We start from the raw sequence: 17,164 nt of genomic DNA, 5'->3' as shown, positions 1-17,164 counted from the left end.
TGGATGAAGAGCTTCTTGATAGTGACCAACATCGACGTCCACTCATCCCGTCTCTCGTTCTGAGCTACGACCCTGACGAGTAGAATCAGACTCACAGGCCGCTCTGTCGCTGGTATCCACAGGTGTTGGGATGCTTACCTGTAGAAGTCTTCATAGAAGCGTCCCTCGTGGTCTTCTCTGATGGAGCCTCTAAGAATCTCTGGAAATTCCTCTGAACAAGATAAGATATCGCGTTTATCTACCAGCAAACACACATCACACGTTAAAGCTAAATGTTCTTGTCACGCTTACACACAAAACCAAACAACAAGAGAACGAGGGCCCCCTCCACACCCGCCTGCGTGAGCAGTTACTTTACTCACAGTCGGGGAAAAAGAGAAACCTCCTGTTTGCAAACCAGCAGTGCAACAAGGCTGACCAAACATGCGTCTCAGCTCACACTGACCTAATGTTTTGGCGTTGTAGAACGTGCGTGAGAACAGTACCACCGTCACCTCGTGGCTGCAGTTCTTCTCCTGGTTTGGGATTAAACATGCGAGGAGCGTGAGAATCATTCGTATGGTGACTGAGAGGAAACAGCAGCGTGCTGATACAAACAGGGCGAAGGAAGAGAAGCACAAACCTTCCACTTAGTGAAAAGGTCAGACAGGAAACCATTGACAGCCTTTTCAAAGTAGAGGTCGCCTAAGAGAAACGGCTGGATTAGACACGGCATGAAAAGCTCGCCTTAAAAACAGAAACATCAAATCATCTTACCGTAGATGTCAAAGTCCCACATCTCACAGCTCATCTGGATAAAGATGTAAACCATGGCAGACGTAGATCTGAACACCACCTGTGTCACAGCAGCATAGTGTCTGAGAGCAGGAAGCAGGTGGAGAACACGTTTGTGGCGTTTTCCTCCACACCAGGGGAGATTTTATATCCAATGGAAAACAGCAAATCAAGTTACCGACACAACAGCTGTTGCTTCTTCATGCAAGTCTGAGTCCAGGTGTGAGCTGTCCTGTTCAGCACCAGGATACATGTGAAGTAAGCTACATCCTACCACAGGCTACAAAAACACTGATTCACTTTCTTTTAGCTCTTTAGTCAGTAAAGTAGTGATGCAGGACCGGAGGAGGTCAAACCTTTCAGTCGGAACTTTATTGATACTCTTGGTTATTACAATGACATGTTAACGTCTTTGCAACATGCGGACACTGTGGGATGGATAAAAACAGGGCCAGCGTTTCCTTGGCTGCGGTAACGACAGATGGCTGCATCAGCATCTTCTTCCACTTACCCTGGTGTCTTCACTGATGTAGCCACAGGTCACCTTCTCTCCTTTCACCCAGAGTTCACTGGCCTGAGCTCTGAAGATTCAAACACATCTTTAGTATGACAAACTCTCACTTCATTCGCCATCGTGAACAAAGCGTAAATGTCACTAGCACTAAAATGCCTCATCCTTCTGGTTAACCCTTACAATCAGCGCTGTGAAGTCATTTCATTTATGTACCTGATTCCTGCGAACTCAACCTTCTGGGTCACGTAAGCACATGTGCTCACCTGGAAGGAACCAGAGCACAGCAAACGTAAATACCACTGCGCACGCAGCATTCAAATGGACCTGACGCTCACATGGCCCACCAGGCTTTTCTTCAGTCTCCACATGTCTCCTCTGCCGATGTACTGGTCCTTGAACGTCAGCTCCACCAGGTCCAGCGTTACATCCTGACAGACAAAAAACAGACACTGTGTCCCAGCGACGGTCGAGGGGCCGAGGAGCGCTCGGAGCCAACGTACCTTAGGGTCGACGATGTTAACGATGACATCCTGGTATGCACGCAGCTTGAAGGCCTGTGCTACAGTCTGGTCCACACTGATCGTCTCTGTGTAACGACAACATGTCCATCAGCTGTGAGGCAGAGCTATCATATTACCCATGTACATAAACACACAGCGCCAGCAAGCATGAAAGCTGACATCAGGGCCAAAGGAGCCCTGCAAGTACATTTTCATTTACAGTGCTGTTTTTAAACACAGCACAAAAACCCTGGTAACAGCTCAGGCTTCAGACTGATCCAAGCATTCAGATGCTGCCTCTACACGTGTGAGCAGGGATCAGACCTTGATCAGCCCAGAAACAGAGAAAAGCTGTCTTAAAGGGAAACGACTACATTAAAAAGTCAATCGTATCGTCTATTGCAGCAATAAGCCATCAGGTTTTATCTTATAAAGAATAAATGACACGTTTAAACACCACAAACACGCTGCTACCTCAGATTACCTTTCTGTAGGTCCTCTTTGAGGCTCTTCACCTGCAGCAGGAGGGGGCTGGGAATATTTCACAAGGGACAAGGCCACATTATAGTTTCAATGGCAGACGCTTACCCCTATAAAAATACAGCAATCTCACATAATCTCACCTGTATTCATCGGTGGGATGTGCAATCTCAATTATGTTCCCCAAAGTGACTTGAGGGAAAACTTTTGGGTTGACAACCAACTCATCGTCTATTCGGAGGATAAGTTCATTTGCAAAAGCAATCAAATCTTTGCAGAGAAGCAAACACGGAGAAGAGTCTCTACTCACCGCTTCCACCGAAACCTTTCTTGTGCAGCACAAGCTTATAGGACTTACTGGTCTTCATGGTTTAACCGGCTGGGAAACAAAACCACGAGACCATCAGTGACATCTCAAACCAATGAGAGAGCTGAATTCTGGCTCATATGAAGGTATCGACTCTGCCATGGCATTTTCCCGTGAGGACCAACAAGCAGCTGCCAAGCAGGACTTATACAATAACGGTCTTAACTACTACTTAACACTAAAGGAAGAGATAAACACGTGGGCACGAAGAAAACAGTACCTGAACTCTATTTCTCCAACAATTCACTGCCAGCAGCTCAGATTGTCCACGGATGGTGATAGCATTGTAGCCTAGCAAACGACAAGTGGCTGTAACAGCTTACAGCATCGACCTGACAGCAGCACCAAGGCGGTTATAACTACCTACAATGAAAAGGCATCCAAACAACTCAGATCAGGTTTAACTACTGCTTCCAGGCAGACATATATAGCAGTCGTGTGACTGACTATTACCTACACTCTGTACGCTTCCTCCATATCATGGAAACGAGCGATGCGATTGGTTCGTGGCAGTTCAGAGAGCGTGTTAGAAAAACAAGAGACTAACTCCGCTCATTTCCGGCTTCGCTTTTTTTGGCACAATAATCCGAGTGTTAGATTTCCGGCCAGTGCAACACAGTTTAACAACACGTGTGTGTGTGTGTGTGTGTGTGTGTGTGTGTGTGTGTGTGTGTGTGTGTGTGTAAAACCGTGTACAGGTGAATAGAATTGACTTTCTGGGGATTTATTGGCCTGAATTATTGATCATAGATTAAGCCAGGTCACACCATACACATACCCATTTTAGCCCTAAACTCATTAAAAACAGCGTTGTGTTGTTTTTTTAAACATTTCAGAAAAAAAGAAACTAATTTGATAAGATCTTTGTAGGAAGAACGAGAAAAGGTCAGAGCTAAAGAGACATATTCTGGGTGATCTTTTCTTTACATGTAAAACAGTAGATTGTCTGCTGGTAGTAGGAAATAGTTCACGAAAACTTTGCGTTGGCCGGGAATCGAACCCGGGTCAACTGCTTGGAAGGCAGCTATGCTAACCACTATACCACCAACGCATGTATAGGCTACAGAGCGGTCTGGTAAACTGGTGTTTCGGTCATTCAACTTGACATCGACACCAGTGTCTCTGTAGTGTAGTGGTTATAAGATAAGATAAGCTAACCTTTATTTGTCCCACACGTGGGAAATTTGTTTTGTCACAGCAGGAAGTGGACAGTGCAAAAGTTATATAGCAAAAATTAGAATATAATAAGAATAATATATTGTATACAACAGAATGACGTTCGCCTAACACGCGAAAGGTTCCGGAAGCAGTGGTTTCTGTTTTTTGTTTGTTTAAATGGCTAAATATCTATGGGCTTTTTTTGTTGTATGGAAATACAAAACACAAAAGACATGCGCCCAACGTGGGGCTCGAACCCACGACCCTGAGATTAAGAGTCTCATGCTCTACCGACTGAGCTAGCCGGGCAGCTGGAAACGAGGGAAAAATACTTTGACTTTAGCTACAGTGTTAGGGTACAGAGCTGCTGTTATTGCTTATTGCTGTGTGTATGCCCAACAATACTTTAAGTGTTGATCATTGTAAACGGAAAAGTTAGTAGACTAAGGAAAAGACAAGATTTTTTTCGTCAAAATTTACGCGTTTATTCTCCTTGAAGGGCTTTAAGGCTCGTGTGTCTCTGTGGCGCAATCGGTTAGCGCGTTCGGCTGTTAACCGAAAGGTTGGTGGTTCGAGCCCACCCAGGGACGGCACTTTTTGTTGATTATTTATGGTGTAATTGATCATTGGTGTAGCCCGGGCAAATTCACATATGGTGAATATGGCATGGTGGACTTTCAAGCTTATGTTTTTACATAAGCTTAAAAGACATAAACACAATGTGTAAATTTGAAACAGGGTTGCTAAAAAATTACAGATTACGCCATGGTTATGGTGGGGAATGTCTCCCTTGTCTTCACTAAGATTGTTTTTGTTCCCTCAAAACTTGGGGTAGCCTTAGATCACATCTATCATCTTTAACTAATGTATTAGAGCATTAATTAATGCAATATAGTCTGCAAGACTGAATTCTTCTGTTTGTGTGGTCTACAGATAAAGGAGAAGTTCAAGAGTTCAACCACTGTAAGCCTTGAATGGCTACACTTGACCATTGCACCCCAAAACTGATGGATGTCATTTTTTCAAGGGGAGGAGCTAAGGGAGTGAGAATCAGGCAGCTCAAGGACATGCTTCTTGAGGTAGGACAACTCTTTAGACTTTGGGTAGCTTTGAAATGCACTTTGTTGGCAGTCACCCATGTAGTTTATACTCATACTTTATTTTTTCTTAAATAGCACAAGACAATTGAAATACTTAGAGAAGTAGCCATCTGCTGCCTTATCACATACCTTGGAGAGAAGGAAGAGGACCTTTATTCATGCAAGTCCATATGACAGAGAATGTGCATCTTCTTTTTGTTTTATATTTTAATTTGAATTATGGTTTTGATCAACTGGTCCCTAAATGCAATTGACACCCCTTTCTCAACGAGAAGTTTGGGCTCGGGTGAGCCTGAGTGCTGAAGATATCTAACTATTCGGAACCATGGTAACAGGGTTCTGGTTGATCGGAGCTGGCTTGGCCCTGACTTATCGAAGAATTAAGGAAGCGGAACCGGCTGTTCAAACCCCCACAAGGCTGCCCGCTGGGATTGGAACAATCTGAAGAGGCGTGAGTTTCTCAAAATGGGCTCATTGAGTGCAGCACGGATAAGATCTTGGAGAGGCTACGGCTGCTGTGAATACTCAGAATAAGATCTCTGACTGCAGACTGGATACATCTCAGAAGGGCTCGCTTGGAATAAGATCTCTGAGTGCAGACTGGATGACATCTTGGGGAGGCACACTGCCGTGAGTTCTCAGAATCGGCTCCTTGAGCACAAGAAATGACAACATCACAGAACGCAAGTATGGCGAAGCTCACGGCTCTCCAACGGGAGATTGAGAGACCAGTGTTGGACTGTAGAACAGCTTTGAAATTCATATGAGCTGTTTGCACTAAAGTAAAAACCTCCATCACTTCATGTACATACCCCTTCGGCACCAGCTGTGGGCTCAAGGCTGGAGCTGAACAACAACACCCTGATAACGACTGTGTTGAGTCTGTTCCTTCCTATTCCATGCAAGGCCACCTGGGTTGGCTGTTAGACTGTTTACTTAGCCTGGCAGGGTGAAGGACACTGACTCAGCTGAACTATGGACACGCACACACATACATATACACTGATATGCACTCCTCCCCCCTCCCTTTCCAAACGCCTTCGACGCTTATTCCCTTCCGATGCTGACGGTGGATCAAGGAACCAGCGCACGCAGGCCCGGATGTGCTGTCTACACTGGCTGTCTCTCACCCTTTACCCATCCCTGTTGCTTGTCATGTGTTTCTTTGGTGTATTAAGAGTTTTTCATGTGCAGAGGTGTTTTTTCTGTCCTCAAACTGATCTCCCTGTTGGAGCTCAGTCTGGGGGGAGTTATTTTTTTCTCCTTATCTTTCCTCATGTGGTGCATTTTGCATTGTTATACCTCTGACCTGTCTTCCCCATGTGATGTTTGTGTAATGTATGTATGGTCGGAGGGTAAGATGGCCCCGCCCCTTCCTGAGCCCGGTTCCGGAGGTTTCTTCCTGTTGAAAAGGAGTTTTTCCTTTCCGCTCTTGCCAAGTGCTTACTCAAAGGGGGTTGTCTGATTGTTGTCTGATTGTTGTCTGATTGTTGTCTGATTGTTGTCTGATTGTTGTCTGATTGTTGTCTGATTGCTGAGGTTTTCTTTGTATTATAAAAAGTTTCTATTTTAACATTTTGTGTTGCAGGCTTGTAGATACTACGATAAAACAGAGCACACACTGCCACAGTTAAACTGCGATGTCCAAAACAAACCATAAAAAGTAAACTGAAGAAATAAACTCATTGGCTAGATAAAGACCATATTTCACTCTTTTTTTCTTTTTCTCAAAAGTAACCGAAGCAACAGACGACTACTTTAACTTGTTTTGTTTTCCATAAGTAAAACAAGTAAAAATGCTGTGTCCACTTCGGCCTCCTCAGTCCATAACACTGAGACAGATATTGCATCTAATCATATTAAACAACACAACATTATGGTGACAGTGATTATGACGACTGTGAAGATTAAGCTTATTCCCTCTGCTCTAGCTCCACCCTCTGTAAGCCGGCACTCCCCGCTCTCAGCCAGATCTCACACTATCAGTGAATCACAAGATTGACTGACTGGCTTTTAAAACCCGTTCTTATTCATCAGACAAAGGTAAGAGCTGGTCCTTTTTTTCTTTAGAAAGCATGCATTGGTGCAAATATTTATTTTTGCATTGAAAACCGTTAATGTTAATGCTGCTGGTGTAAGTCTAGCCTTTGACACACACTGAGTAATGTCATTGTTCGGCAGATGTGGTTAACACTCAGTTACTTTGTTGTTTGGTGTTCCACAAACATGTTGTTGCATATAAATCTGTTTATGTGTGCTTCTGCATTTCTTCATTTTCTTAAATCAATTCTTATGTGTTTTCTTACTGACTTTTCAAGCCATGTCATGTTAAAAAGCATCGCCCTCTATAGTTAAAGTTCACTTCTTTAACTGAATGTGAGCTCATCGAAACCAGTGAAGGAAGAAATGAAAGCTTTGACAACCTGAACGAATTAGCTGCCTCAGCCTAACGGGCTTCATCAGTTATATGACTGACGTAGCTTTGCTGTCATCGACCGCCCAGCTGTCTCAGCAGCTTTCAGTGTGGCATGTACTGGTGTATGAAAGCAATATATCTGGAATATTTAGTGATCGCAGTTGCTAATCAGACGGATGCATAGCAAATAAAGAATAAATACAACATTTTCCAGCACGTCTTTTTATGCACAATTGCCTGGTCTCAGTTCATGTGGGAGGCAAAATAAAATAAAAATTAGAGCAATGATATGCACAGTCTTTTAAGATTGTGACAGTGAAGCTCCTCCCACCCAGCAACATCAATGTAGCCACATCATTTTTCTGTGGGCTGTTTAGTTGAAACTTTGCTGTCAGCTCTGTGCTGATACTTGAATGTGTCACTAAAAGAAAGACATCGTGTTGCTCATTAGAAGTTATGTAATGTAACAAATGGCTTTGAACTGGGAGTACAGACAGAACTCCAACGTTTCTGTGTTTTGACAAGCATACAAAAATGTTTGAGTAATGAGCCATAAAACAGATAAATAACGCAATCATGAGTGCATCAGCTTCTTTTGAATCAGTTACAATGTTGGCATTTAGATCATCGCTAAGCAGGAAAAAATCTTTCCCATTGTAAAAACGGTCACAGAGGATTTTGCATTTTCAGGGTCATACCAATAAAATAAATATCTAAATAATATTCATTATAAATAATAAATAAAATAAAACTTCATTGTCTTGTTTAGCTTTCATTACATTTTATTGGTTTTAGCTCACAAATGATGTCATATCTCACTCACATATATCTATATAAGCTGTCCTAAGTGTGAGTGTCAGACTCCTGGTAATCTCATCTTAATCTGATAAGTAAACTTCAGCCTAGTTTAAACTAAATGTTTGTGACAACTGTGTGCTTAAATGCATGAATCACGCTGCAGATATTCACACAGCAAAATCTCCAGTGTTAAATTAACACTAGAGAGAGTCTATATGGGTCCACTCCTCTGAGTGTTAAATACAACACTGTTGAGTGTTAAATTATGTTTATTAAATGTGTAAAAGTAACCTAGTCAGTTTTGAAGATTAACAAAGACTAACACTGAGCAGTGCTGGTTTTCTAACACTGGAACATTTCTAACATTTTGAGTTATTTTCCAGTGTTAGAAAATCAGCACTGCTCAGTGTTAGTCTTTGTTAATCTTCAAAACTGACTAGGTTACTTTTACACATATAACACTGTCAAAAGTGTAAATTTAACACTGGAGATTTTGCTGTGCAGATTTGGAGCTGTCACAATGTTGATTAGTTGTGACATCAAGTCAAAATGACACAAGCTTATTTAAGCTAAAGAAAACATTGTTCAAGTAGCAAAAACACTGTTGTCTACTCTGTGTGTCGCAGGCTTCCCAAAGGATGTCTGCCACCACTCAAGAAGAGGACGAAGTGCCCGCCAATCACACAGGTCAGCGACGTCACACGATAGTCTATTACAGCTGGATGCAAAACTCGGGGGATTCAGGCTATTATTGCCTTCGATGCTGTTTTGACTCGTGGTCGCCGACTCGTGGCGCTTTGCACTCGTGAAAACACGTTGCTTTGTTACACTTCTTTGTGTGTCTCCAGGTCCCAAAGGTGTCATTAATGACTGGCGAAGGTTTAAGTTGGACAGTGTGGATCAGACTGTCCCTCAGAACAAGAGAGAGCTGCTCAGACAAATGTCCAGTCCTCGAGATGATGACAAGGAGAGACTCAACAGAAAGGTGAATGGAAACATCTGGAACAATATAATCCTAGTAATGCCACAGAAAGGCATGCAAGTGTAAAAACAAGTGCAGCAGTAACATATGTTTTCTCAACTGTAGATGAGTGTTCAGGAGTATGAGTTGATCCAAGATGAGGATGAACGCTGCCTGAAACGCTACAGAAAACAGTGTATGCAGGAAATGCACGAGCGCCTGAGCTTTGGTCCCACGTTTGAGTCCGTCCATGAACTTGAGAGCGGAGAAGCCTTCCTTGAAGTCATAGAGAAGGAACACCGGTTGACCCTGGTGGTGGTCCACATCTACCAGCATGGTGTCAAAGGTCAGGTGTTTGAGGGGGGTGCATATTCAAGTGTAGTCTCAACACGAAAACAATAAATCGATATTCACCAAACAGCCACGTACTGGACACAGTGTGGTTTGCTAACGGCTGCGGCTTCTCTGTGCTTGTCAGGCTGTGAAGAGCTGAACTCATGCCTGGACTGTTTGGCTGCTGAATACCCCAGTGTTAAATTCTGTCGCATTGACGCCGTGGCCACCGGTGCTGCCGAACGCTTCTCCTCTGAGGTTAGTGCACTGCTACTTTGCTGATGAAGAATTAGACTTTTAAATGCACTTTCAGCTCCAGAACGTGTAGCACAGAACTTTGTTTTGGGTGTAGATAGATAGAATTTTATTTTGAACGTGCAAATATAACTGAAATAACAAGAAAAGCATCTGGTTTTCATGTATATCTCTGTGTCTACACAATGTGTGTGCTTGAAGAGGAGTATGATGTCGTTACACTTGTTCTGTTCCGGCGCCCTTATTTCAAATGTCCTTATTTACAAATCAATATTCAGAGTTTGACATTATATGTTTAACTATATACAAGTCTACACATAAACACACATAAAACAATTTCAGCACGTAAACCGAAACAACAACCAACGACATTTTCTACATAAACTAAGCACCCTATGGTCAACACTAATCTATGAGCTTATTTTATATCTGTGTGACAAATACCTTAATGAACACTTTAAGCTTGGGTTACTCTGGCCTTGATCTATAAAAATGAGGACAAGTGGACAACTCAACCCCTGCAGGGTTCCCCGGGTTCTTATTTCCATCCTGTTCCCTATACTGAAAACATTCTTTTAAAGGTTTCTTGTCCAGGAAATATTCCTGTGGCTGGGAGTTACACCGAGCACTTCCAGTTATAATGGCTACAAGCTCATTTGGAGTTTTGCTGCTATTCTTCCAGGTTCTTCCTACCCTATTGGTGTACAAGGCTGGTGAGTTACTGGGTAACTTCCTGGCTGTGACCAAACACTTCAATGAAGAGTTCTTTGCAACGGATGTTGAGGCCTTTCTCAATGAATATGGCCTCTTACCCGAGAAGGAATTTGAAGCATGTGCTGCTGATGAGGATGAGGGAGGGGAAGTGGAATAGAGCATTTATGCAGTGTGCTGGAGGGGAGCGAATACAAGTAGAAAACAGGATGGGTGCATCTGACAGTGAGGGGCAAATGAAAAGGAGAGCTGAGGAAAAGAAGTGGAAGAACAGCAGCTGGGATATACATGTTTTTAAAAAAAGCACACAACTGTGCATACAGATAAACATCCAGCAGCTCAAATGCTGAATCTATTTAGAGACTGGTAGAAGTAAACCACAGACGGCGAGCAGGTCTGTGCTGAAATACTGCTTAGCAGTGATGTCATAACTCTCCAATAAAAGATGTCTTCATCACATCCTGTCAGTGTCTGTCTGTCTTTTTTACAATCAGCAATATTCATATTTTAATGTGACGTATATGAAACATCATCCTGGACTGAAGAGGTGGGAGGGAACAAAGTACAAATACATCTGTGCTGTATTCTTCTGACAACGTTTTACTTTTACTCCGTACATTTTTAAACAAACTTCTGCACTTTCTCAAAGCAGGTTCGTTTCTTTTCTTTTGACAGACCTGAGTCATTATTTCACACTGCGCGCCTCGGTGTCTCGAAGAATTTAAGCAGTTCTGAAGGCAAAAGAAGATCCAAGCTGGTGCTAGCAAAGTGTAACTAATGAAGTCAATTTGTCTTTTGTCTTCATTTGGGTCACAAAATATAGTCTGTTAATTCATGTCTATGACAGCGTTTCCCCCCTAAAGACAGTGAATCACTTTTCATGTCTGACAAGACTCCACTATAATAGACCGCAGGTGGTGACGATGAGTCGGGGCTTTCATCCTCTTTAATTATCCAGTCTGTTCTGTCATCATTACACATTAGGATTAAAAAAAGTACTTGAATCGCTACCTTATCGTGGTGGAGGGGTTTGTGTGTCCCAGGGATCCCAGGGGCTATGTTGTCTGGGGGCTTTTGCCCCCTGGTAGGGTCTCCCATGGCAAACTGGTCCTGGGTGAGGGACCAGACAAAGAGCGATTCAGAAGACCCCCATGAAAAGAATATCGAGGGAACAGTTTACCCTGCCCGGGATAGGGTTACCGGGGCCCCGCCCTGGAGCCAGGCCCGGGGAGGGTGCCCGAGGGCGAGCGTCTGGTGGCCGGGCCTTAGTCCATGGGGCCCGGCCGGGCACAGCCCGAAGAGGAGACATGGGCCCATCCTCCCGCAGGCCCACCACCCGCAGGAGGCGCCATAGGGGTCGGGTGCATTGTGAGCCGGGTGGCGGCCAGGAGCGGAGGCCCTGGCGGACCGACCCCCGGCTGCCAAGACTGGCAATAGGGACATGGAATGTCACCTCTCTGGTGGGGAAGGAGCCTGAGTTGGTGCGTGAGGTTGAGAGGTACCGGCTAGATATAGTTGGGCTCACCTCTACGCATTGTCTGGGCTCTGGAACCAGTCTCCTGGAGAGGGGCTGGACTCTGTCTCAGTCTGGAGTTGCCCCTGGTGAGAGGTGGCGGGCTGGGGTGGGTATTCTTATATCCCCTCGGCTTGCTGCCGGTACGTTGGGGTTTTTCCCGGTGGACGAGAGGGTTTGTTCCCTGCGCCTTAGGGTCGGGGAACGGGTCCTGACTGTCATCTGCGCCTATGCGCCGAGTGGCAGTTCGGAGTACCCAGCCTTCTTAGAGTCCCTGGGGGGGGTGCTGGAAGGTGCTCCACCTGGAGACTCTGTTGTCCTGCTGGGAGACTTCAATGCTCACGTGGGTAACGACAGCGAGACCTGGAGGGGCGTGATTGGGAGGAACGGCCTCCCTGATCTGAACCCGAGCGGTGCTTTGTTATTGGACTTCTGTGCTAATCACAGTTTGGCCATAACGAACACCCTGTTCGAACATAAGAGTGTCCATAAGTGCACGTGGCACCAGGATGCTCTAGGCCGTAGGTCGATGATCGATTTTGTAATCGTATCACCAGACCTGCGACCATATGTTCTGGACACTCGGGTAAAGAGAGGGGCTGAGCTGTCAACTGATCACCACCTGGTGGTGAGTTGGATCAGGTGGCGGGGGAGGACGCTGGACAGACCTGGTGCACCTAAACGCGTAGTGAGGGTGTGCTGGGAACGTCTAGCAGAGGCCCCAGTCCGCGAGATCTTCAACGCACACCTCTGGCAGAGCTTCAACAGCATTCCGAGGGAGGCTGGGGACATTGAGTCCGAATGGACCATGTTCAGCGTCTCCATTGCCGAAGCTGCTGCATTGAGCTGCGGCCGCAAGGTGGTTGGTGCCTGCCGTGGTGGTAATCCCCGAACCAAATGGTGGACACCAGAGGTGAAGGGAGCCACCAGGCTGAAGAAGGAGGCCTATCGGGCTTGGTTAGCCTGTGGGACTCCGGAGGCAGCCGACAGGTATCGACAGGCCAAGCGGAATGCGGCTCGGGCAGTGGCTGAAGCAAAAACTCGGGTGTGGGAGGAGTTCGGAGAGGCCATGGAAAAAGACTTTCGGACTGCCTCGAAGAGATTCTGGCAAACCGTCAGGCGTCTCAGGAGGGGAAAGCGGTGCTCTACCTGCACTGTGTATAGTGCTGGCGGAGCGCTGTTGACGTCGACTGAGAAAATTGTCGGGCGGTGGAAGGAATACTTCGAGGACCTCCTTAATCCCACTGACACGTCTTCCGGGGAGGAAGCAGAGTCTGGGGATGAGGGGTGTGACCCACCGATTTCCGGGGGCGAGGTCACTGAGGCAGTTAAACAACTCCTTGGTGGCAGAGCCCCTGGTGTCGATGAGGTCCGCCCCGAGTTCCTGAAGGCTCTGGACATTGTAGGGCTGTCTTGGTTGACACGTCTCTGCAATGTTGCGTGGAGATCAGGGGCAGTACCTGTGGACTGGCAGACCGGGGTGGTGGTCCCCATCTTCAAGAAGGGGGACCGGAGGGTGTGTTCCAACTACAGGGGGATCACACTCCTCAGCCTCCCCGGGAAAGTCTATGCCAGGGTGCTGGAGAGGAGGGTTCGTCCGCTAGTCGAACCTCGGATACAGGAGGAACAATGCGGTTTTCGTCCTGGTCGCGGAACACTGGACCAGCTCTTTGTCCTCTCGAGGATACTTGAGGGTGCATGGGAGTTTGCCCAACCAGTCTACATGTGTTTTGTGGACCTGGAGAAGGCATTCGACCGTGTCCCTCGGGGCGTCCTGTGGGAGGTGTTGCGCGAGTATGGGGTGTCTGGCCCATTGCTACGGGCCATTCAATCCCTATACAACCGTTGCAAGAGCTTGGTTCGCATTGCCGGCAATAAGTCGGACTCGTTCCCGGTGGGTGATGGGCTCCGCCAAGGCTGCCCTTTGTCTCCGGTTCTGTTCATAATTTTTATGGACAGGATTTCTAGGCGCAGCCAAATGGCGGAGGGCTTTCGCTTTGGTGGCCTCAGAATATCATCTCTGATTTTTGCGGATGATGTGGTTCTGTTGGCTTCATCGGGTGAGGGCCTCCAGCTCGCACTGGAGCGGTTCGCAGCCGAGTGTAACGCAGCGGGAATGAGGATCAGCACCTCCAAATCTGAGGCCATGGTTCTCAGCCGGAAAAGGGTGGAGTGCCCACTCCGGGTCGGGGATGAGTTCCTGCCCCAAGTGGAGGAGTTCAAGTATCTCGGGGTCTTGTTCGCGAGTGATGGGAGAAGGGAGCTGGAGATCGACAGACGGATTGGGGCTGCGGCTGCAGTAATGCGGACGCTGCACCGGTCAGTCGTGGTGAAGAGGGAGCTGAGTGTAAAAGCGAAGCTCTCAATTTACCGGTCGATCTACGTCCCTACCCTCACCTATGGCCACGAGCTGTGGGTAGTGACCGAAAGAACGAGATCGCGGATACAAGCGGCGGAAATGAGCTTCCTCCGAAGGGTGGCTGGCCTCTCCCTTAGAGATAGGGTGAGAAGTTCGGCCATCCGGGAGGGGCTTAGAGTAGAGCAGCTGCTGCTCCACATCGAAAGGAGCCAGCTGAGGTGGTTCGGGCATCTGGCAAGGATGCCCCCTGGGCGCCTCCTGGGCGAGGTGTTCCAGGCATGTCCCACCGGGAGGAGGCCCCGGGGCAGACCCAGGACACGCTGGAGAGATTATATCTCTCGGCTGGCCTGGGAACGCCTTGGTATCCCCCCGGACAAGCTGGAGGAGGTGGCTGGGGAGAGGGAGGTCTGGACCTCTTTGCTTAGGCTGCTACCCCCGCGACCCGACCTCGGATAAGCGGATGAAGATGGATGGATGGATGGATGGACTTTGAAGAAGGACGGTTACATAAACCTCAGCAGGGTAAAAGAAGGAGGCGGTGTACAGGGTGCATTTAGGTCATTATGCCAATATTTCGTGGCCATACTGGACTCAAATGTTTCATTTTTTACTAAACTGATGTGTTTTTAGTGGAGCTTCTTGATTTATTGGGCAACTTCTATGAAAATACCCTCCTGCTATAAATCATCAACGCATCGACTCCTGATTAGTGCAAATATCCAGTCAATTATATGGCAGCATGGCAGGGAGTGCGAGCATTTAGACATGCAGGCATGAAGGAGAAGGGTGACTTTGAACCCTGCACGGTCTTTGGACAGGCTGTGTGACTATTTCACAAACTGCTCATATATTAGGATTTTCCTAACAACCATGTATCTGTAACAATTTATAGGGAAAGGTCAGAAAAAAAGAGAAAATATGTAGCGAGCCATATTTCTGTGGCCAAAAATAGCTTGCTAAAACTCAGATGAAAAAGGACCAGATAAGCACATTGATAAGGTTTCCAAAGCTTCTGTAACTAAATAAGGTTTTTTTGAGCTGTCATGTGGCGAAATGAAACAAACATTGACTGACTGCTTTGAGGTGATAGGAAGGCAACAGCAAGCCAAATAACTCCTACACTTCAGCAGCAGCCTTAGCAATAGAAGATCCCTCCGAGCGTTACCACTCACAGCTAAGACCAGGAAACTGAGGCTCAACAAACCTGGGAAACATAAGATTGGAAAAACGAGTTTTCATTTCTGCTGCAACTTTCAGATGTTCTGGTCAGAATTTGGTGTGAACAACATGAAAGCATGAATCCATCCTGTCTCGTGTCAACAGTTCAGGCTGCTGCTTGTGGTGGTACAATGGGTTGGAGGACATTATCTCCTCACACTTCGGTCCCCAGCTGACTGTTCATCATTTAATCACAAAGGCCTGCTGAGTGCTGTGCCGACCACAGTAACGGCTGCTTCCAGCAGGGTACCACGGCACAAAGCTCAGATCACCTGTTGGTTTTTTACAGTTTTTCTCAGTCGCTTTGGTGCTTTTCTCAGATCAAAATGAAAATTCTCAGAACCATTAGTGCAACCTCCACAGATCTTTTCACTTAATGCAAGATATTTTGACTTGAAATAAGTGAAAAAATCTACCAATGAAACAAGTGAAAATTATCTAGTTTTTCTGTAGCTTACTGGAATGTTGCTTTGTAGCTGCTTTTGTCTTATTTTAAGTGTAATGAGATATTTGACTAGAAATAAGAGAAATATACTTGGTAAGATTTTGAGTTTTTGCAGTGTACCGTGCCACTATCGAGAGCGTGCACGCCATCCCTGTGTGGTACCCTGGTTGCACAACAGCTGACAAGAAGAGGCTGCAGAGGGTCAACAGTACTGTAGAGAAGGTGATCGGCTGTCCACGCTCCTCCCTGGACTTAATTGCCAGGTTGTCTCTCCAGAGCCAGGGCACTTATAAAGGGCCACCTCCACCCTAACCACCACCTCTTCAACACCCTGCCTGCTTGAAAAAGGTTTAGATCCATCATCCCGTGGGCTGTCAGAACTCTTAATGCTAACTCAGAGTGTGAACAGACTTCTCCAATACACCCACTCTGTTGCTGCTATTGATCAACTATGTGCAATATCTCAGTCTTTCCACGTTCTGTGCAATATTTTGGTCTCAGTGGAATTACCATCCCCACCCTAAATGACCATAGCCCCTCGACCTTTATTTATTTAATATATTACATAACTGCCCTTGTATACAGCCCCACAATGTTTCAGTTTCAATGTTTCTTACGCATTGTTACGGCCCTAGTCTAGGCGTGTAGAGACGCACATAAGGCTGGAGGAGAGAGAGACAAGTACCCGCCCTGATTCCCAAGCCAAACATCCGAAACCAGCTGTGAGTAAAACAAAGGTTATTTCAAAGGTCAGGAAGCATAGCTCCAGGGTGAGCCCAGGCCAAAATAATAAACAAAACCAACTAAGTCCCGCCAGTACGGAAGAGGATTAGGGCCACTGGGAAAAAAAAAAATCTGAGAAAAAAAATTCAGGTGTCACGGTCTGGCTGTGGCAGACCATAAGTGTTCCAGAGGAGGACTCAAACGCAGACCAAAACATGGTGTGGATAAACAAAACAAGCCGTTTATTGAGACTAGCAACGAGGGTACAAAATAATAGGGCATCGGTGAAAACTAAACAATAACCTAAACTGGGTGAACTAATAACAAAACATGAAAAAGCTTAACCATAGTGACCTGACATGGATGAGCAGACGACCTGACAACAAATGACTGAAAGCACACGGACTAAATACACACAGGATGATGAGGGAAGTGGGAACACATGGGGAAACCGCTGGCACACATGAACATAATGACGTCACAGTGGGAGAGTAAAACTGAACACGATGAACACAGAAACACCAGACCTCTTCACAATA

At 46.1% G+C, this 17,164-nt stretch overlaps 2 protein-coding genes and 3 non-coding genes across 16 annotated transcripts in view; 2 read left to right on the top strand and 3 right to left on the bottom strand.

Moving 5' to 3' along the window:
• depdc5 (DEP domain containing 5, GATOR1 subcomplex subunit) overlaps nucleotides 1–3,211 on the bottom strand; it is a 33,235-nt gene extending 30,024 nt beyond the window's left edge. For 11 of the 12 annotated variants that reach the window (XR_001342498.2, XM_023155640.2, XM_014414410.2 and 8 more), the window contains exons 1-14: nucleotides 3,089–3,197; nucleotides 2,856–2,998; nucleotides 2,579–2,647; nucleotides 2,412–2,499; nucleotides 2,273–2,319; nucleotides 1,789–1,874; nucleotides 1,633–1,716; nucleotides 1,502–1,551; nucleotides 1,286–1,355; nucleotides 757–835; nucleotides 623–684; nucleotides 446–515; nucleotides 139–211; nucleotides 1–72 (exon numbers count right to left, since the gene is read on the bottom strand). The exon at nucleotides 1–72 is cut by the window's left edge and continues 32 nt beyond it. Coding sequence is in view for 11 of the 12 variants with exons in the window: in XM_023155640.2 (XP_023011408.1) it covers nucleotides 1–72; nucleotides 139–211; nucleotides 446–515; nucleotides 623–684; nucleotides 757–835; nucleotides 1,286–1,355; nucleotides 1,502–1,551; nucleotides 1,633–1,716; nucleotides 1,789–1,874; nucleotides 2,273–2,319; nucleotides 2,412–2,499; nucleotides 2,579–2,636 (839 nt within the window). In the remaining variant the exon portion in view is untranslated. Of the gene's footprint in view, nucleotides 73–138; nucleotides 212–445; nucleotides 516–622; nucleotides 685–756; nucleotides 836–1,285; nucleotides 1,356–1,501; nucleotides 1,552–1,632; nucleotides 1,717–1,788; nucleotides 1,875–2,272; nucleotides 2,320–2,411; nucleotides 2,500–2,578; nucleotides 2,648–2,855; nucleotides 2,999–3,088 lie in introns of all 12 variants that reach the window. The other variant, XM_014414406.2, reaches the window with a different exon arrangement.
• Nucleotides 3,212–3,614: 403 nt separating this feature from the next.
• trnag-ucc (transfer RNA glycine (anticodon UCC)) lies at nucleotides 3,615–3,686 on the bottom strand. The gene has a single exon. It is a non-coding gene; the product is annotated as a tRNA-Gly (tRNA).
• Nucleotides 3,687–4,029: 343 nt separating this feature from the next.
• Nucleotides 4,030–4,102, bottom strand: trnak-cuu (transfer RNA lysine (anticodon CUU)). Its single transcript has one exon. It is a non-coding gene; the product is annotated as a tRNA-Lys (tRNA).
• A 207-nt stretch (nucleotides 4,103–4,309) lies between these two features.
• On the top strand, nucleotides 4,310–4,383 carry trnan-guu (transfer RNA asparagine (anticodon GUU)). The gene has a single exon. It is a non-coding gene; the product is annotated as a tRNA-Asn (tRNA).
• Nucleotides 4,384–6,827: 2,444 nt separating this feature from the next.
• On the top strand, nucleotides 6,828–10,826 carry LOC101478313 (phosducin). The gene is made up of 6 exons (XM_004576136.4): nucleotides 6,828–6,936; nucleotides 8,734–8,794; nucleotides 8,956–9,092; nucleotides 9,195–9,414; nucleotides 9,547–9,659; nucleotides 10,339–10,826. Exons 2-6 carry the CDS (start codon nucleotides 8,746–8,748, stop codon nucleotides 10,525–10,527), a joined length of 708 nt encoding a protein of 235 aa, XP_004576193.1. The 5' UTR covers nucleotides 6,828–6,936; nucleotides 8,734–8,745; the 3' UTR covers nucleotides 10,528–10,826.
• Nucleotides 10,827–17,164: the final 6,338 nt, after the last annotated feature.

The sequence above is a fragment of the Maylandia zebra genome, linkage group LG18 (assembly GCF_041146795.1).
Source record: "Maylandia zebra isolate NMK-2024a linkage group LG18, Mzebra_GT3a, whole genome shotgun sequence".
In the NCBI taxonomy this organism is placed as follows: Eukaryota; Metazoa; Chordata; class Actinopteri; order Cichliformes; family Cichlidae; genus Maylandia; species Maylandia zebra.
This window is presented reverse-complemented; position numbering and strand designations above follow the sequence as displayed.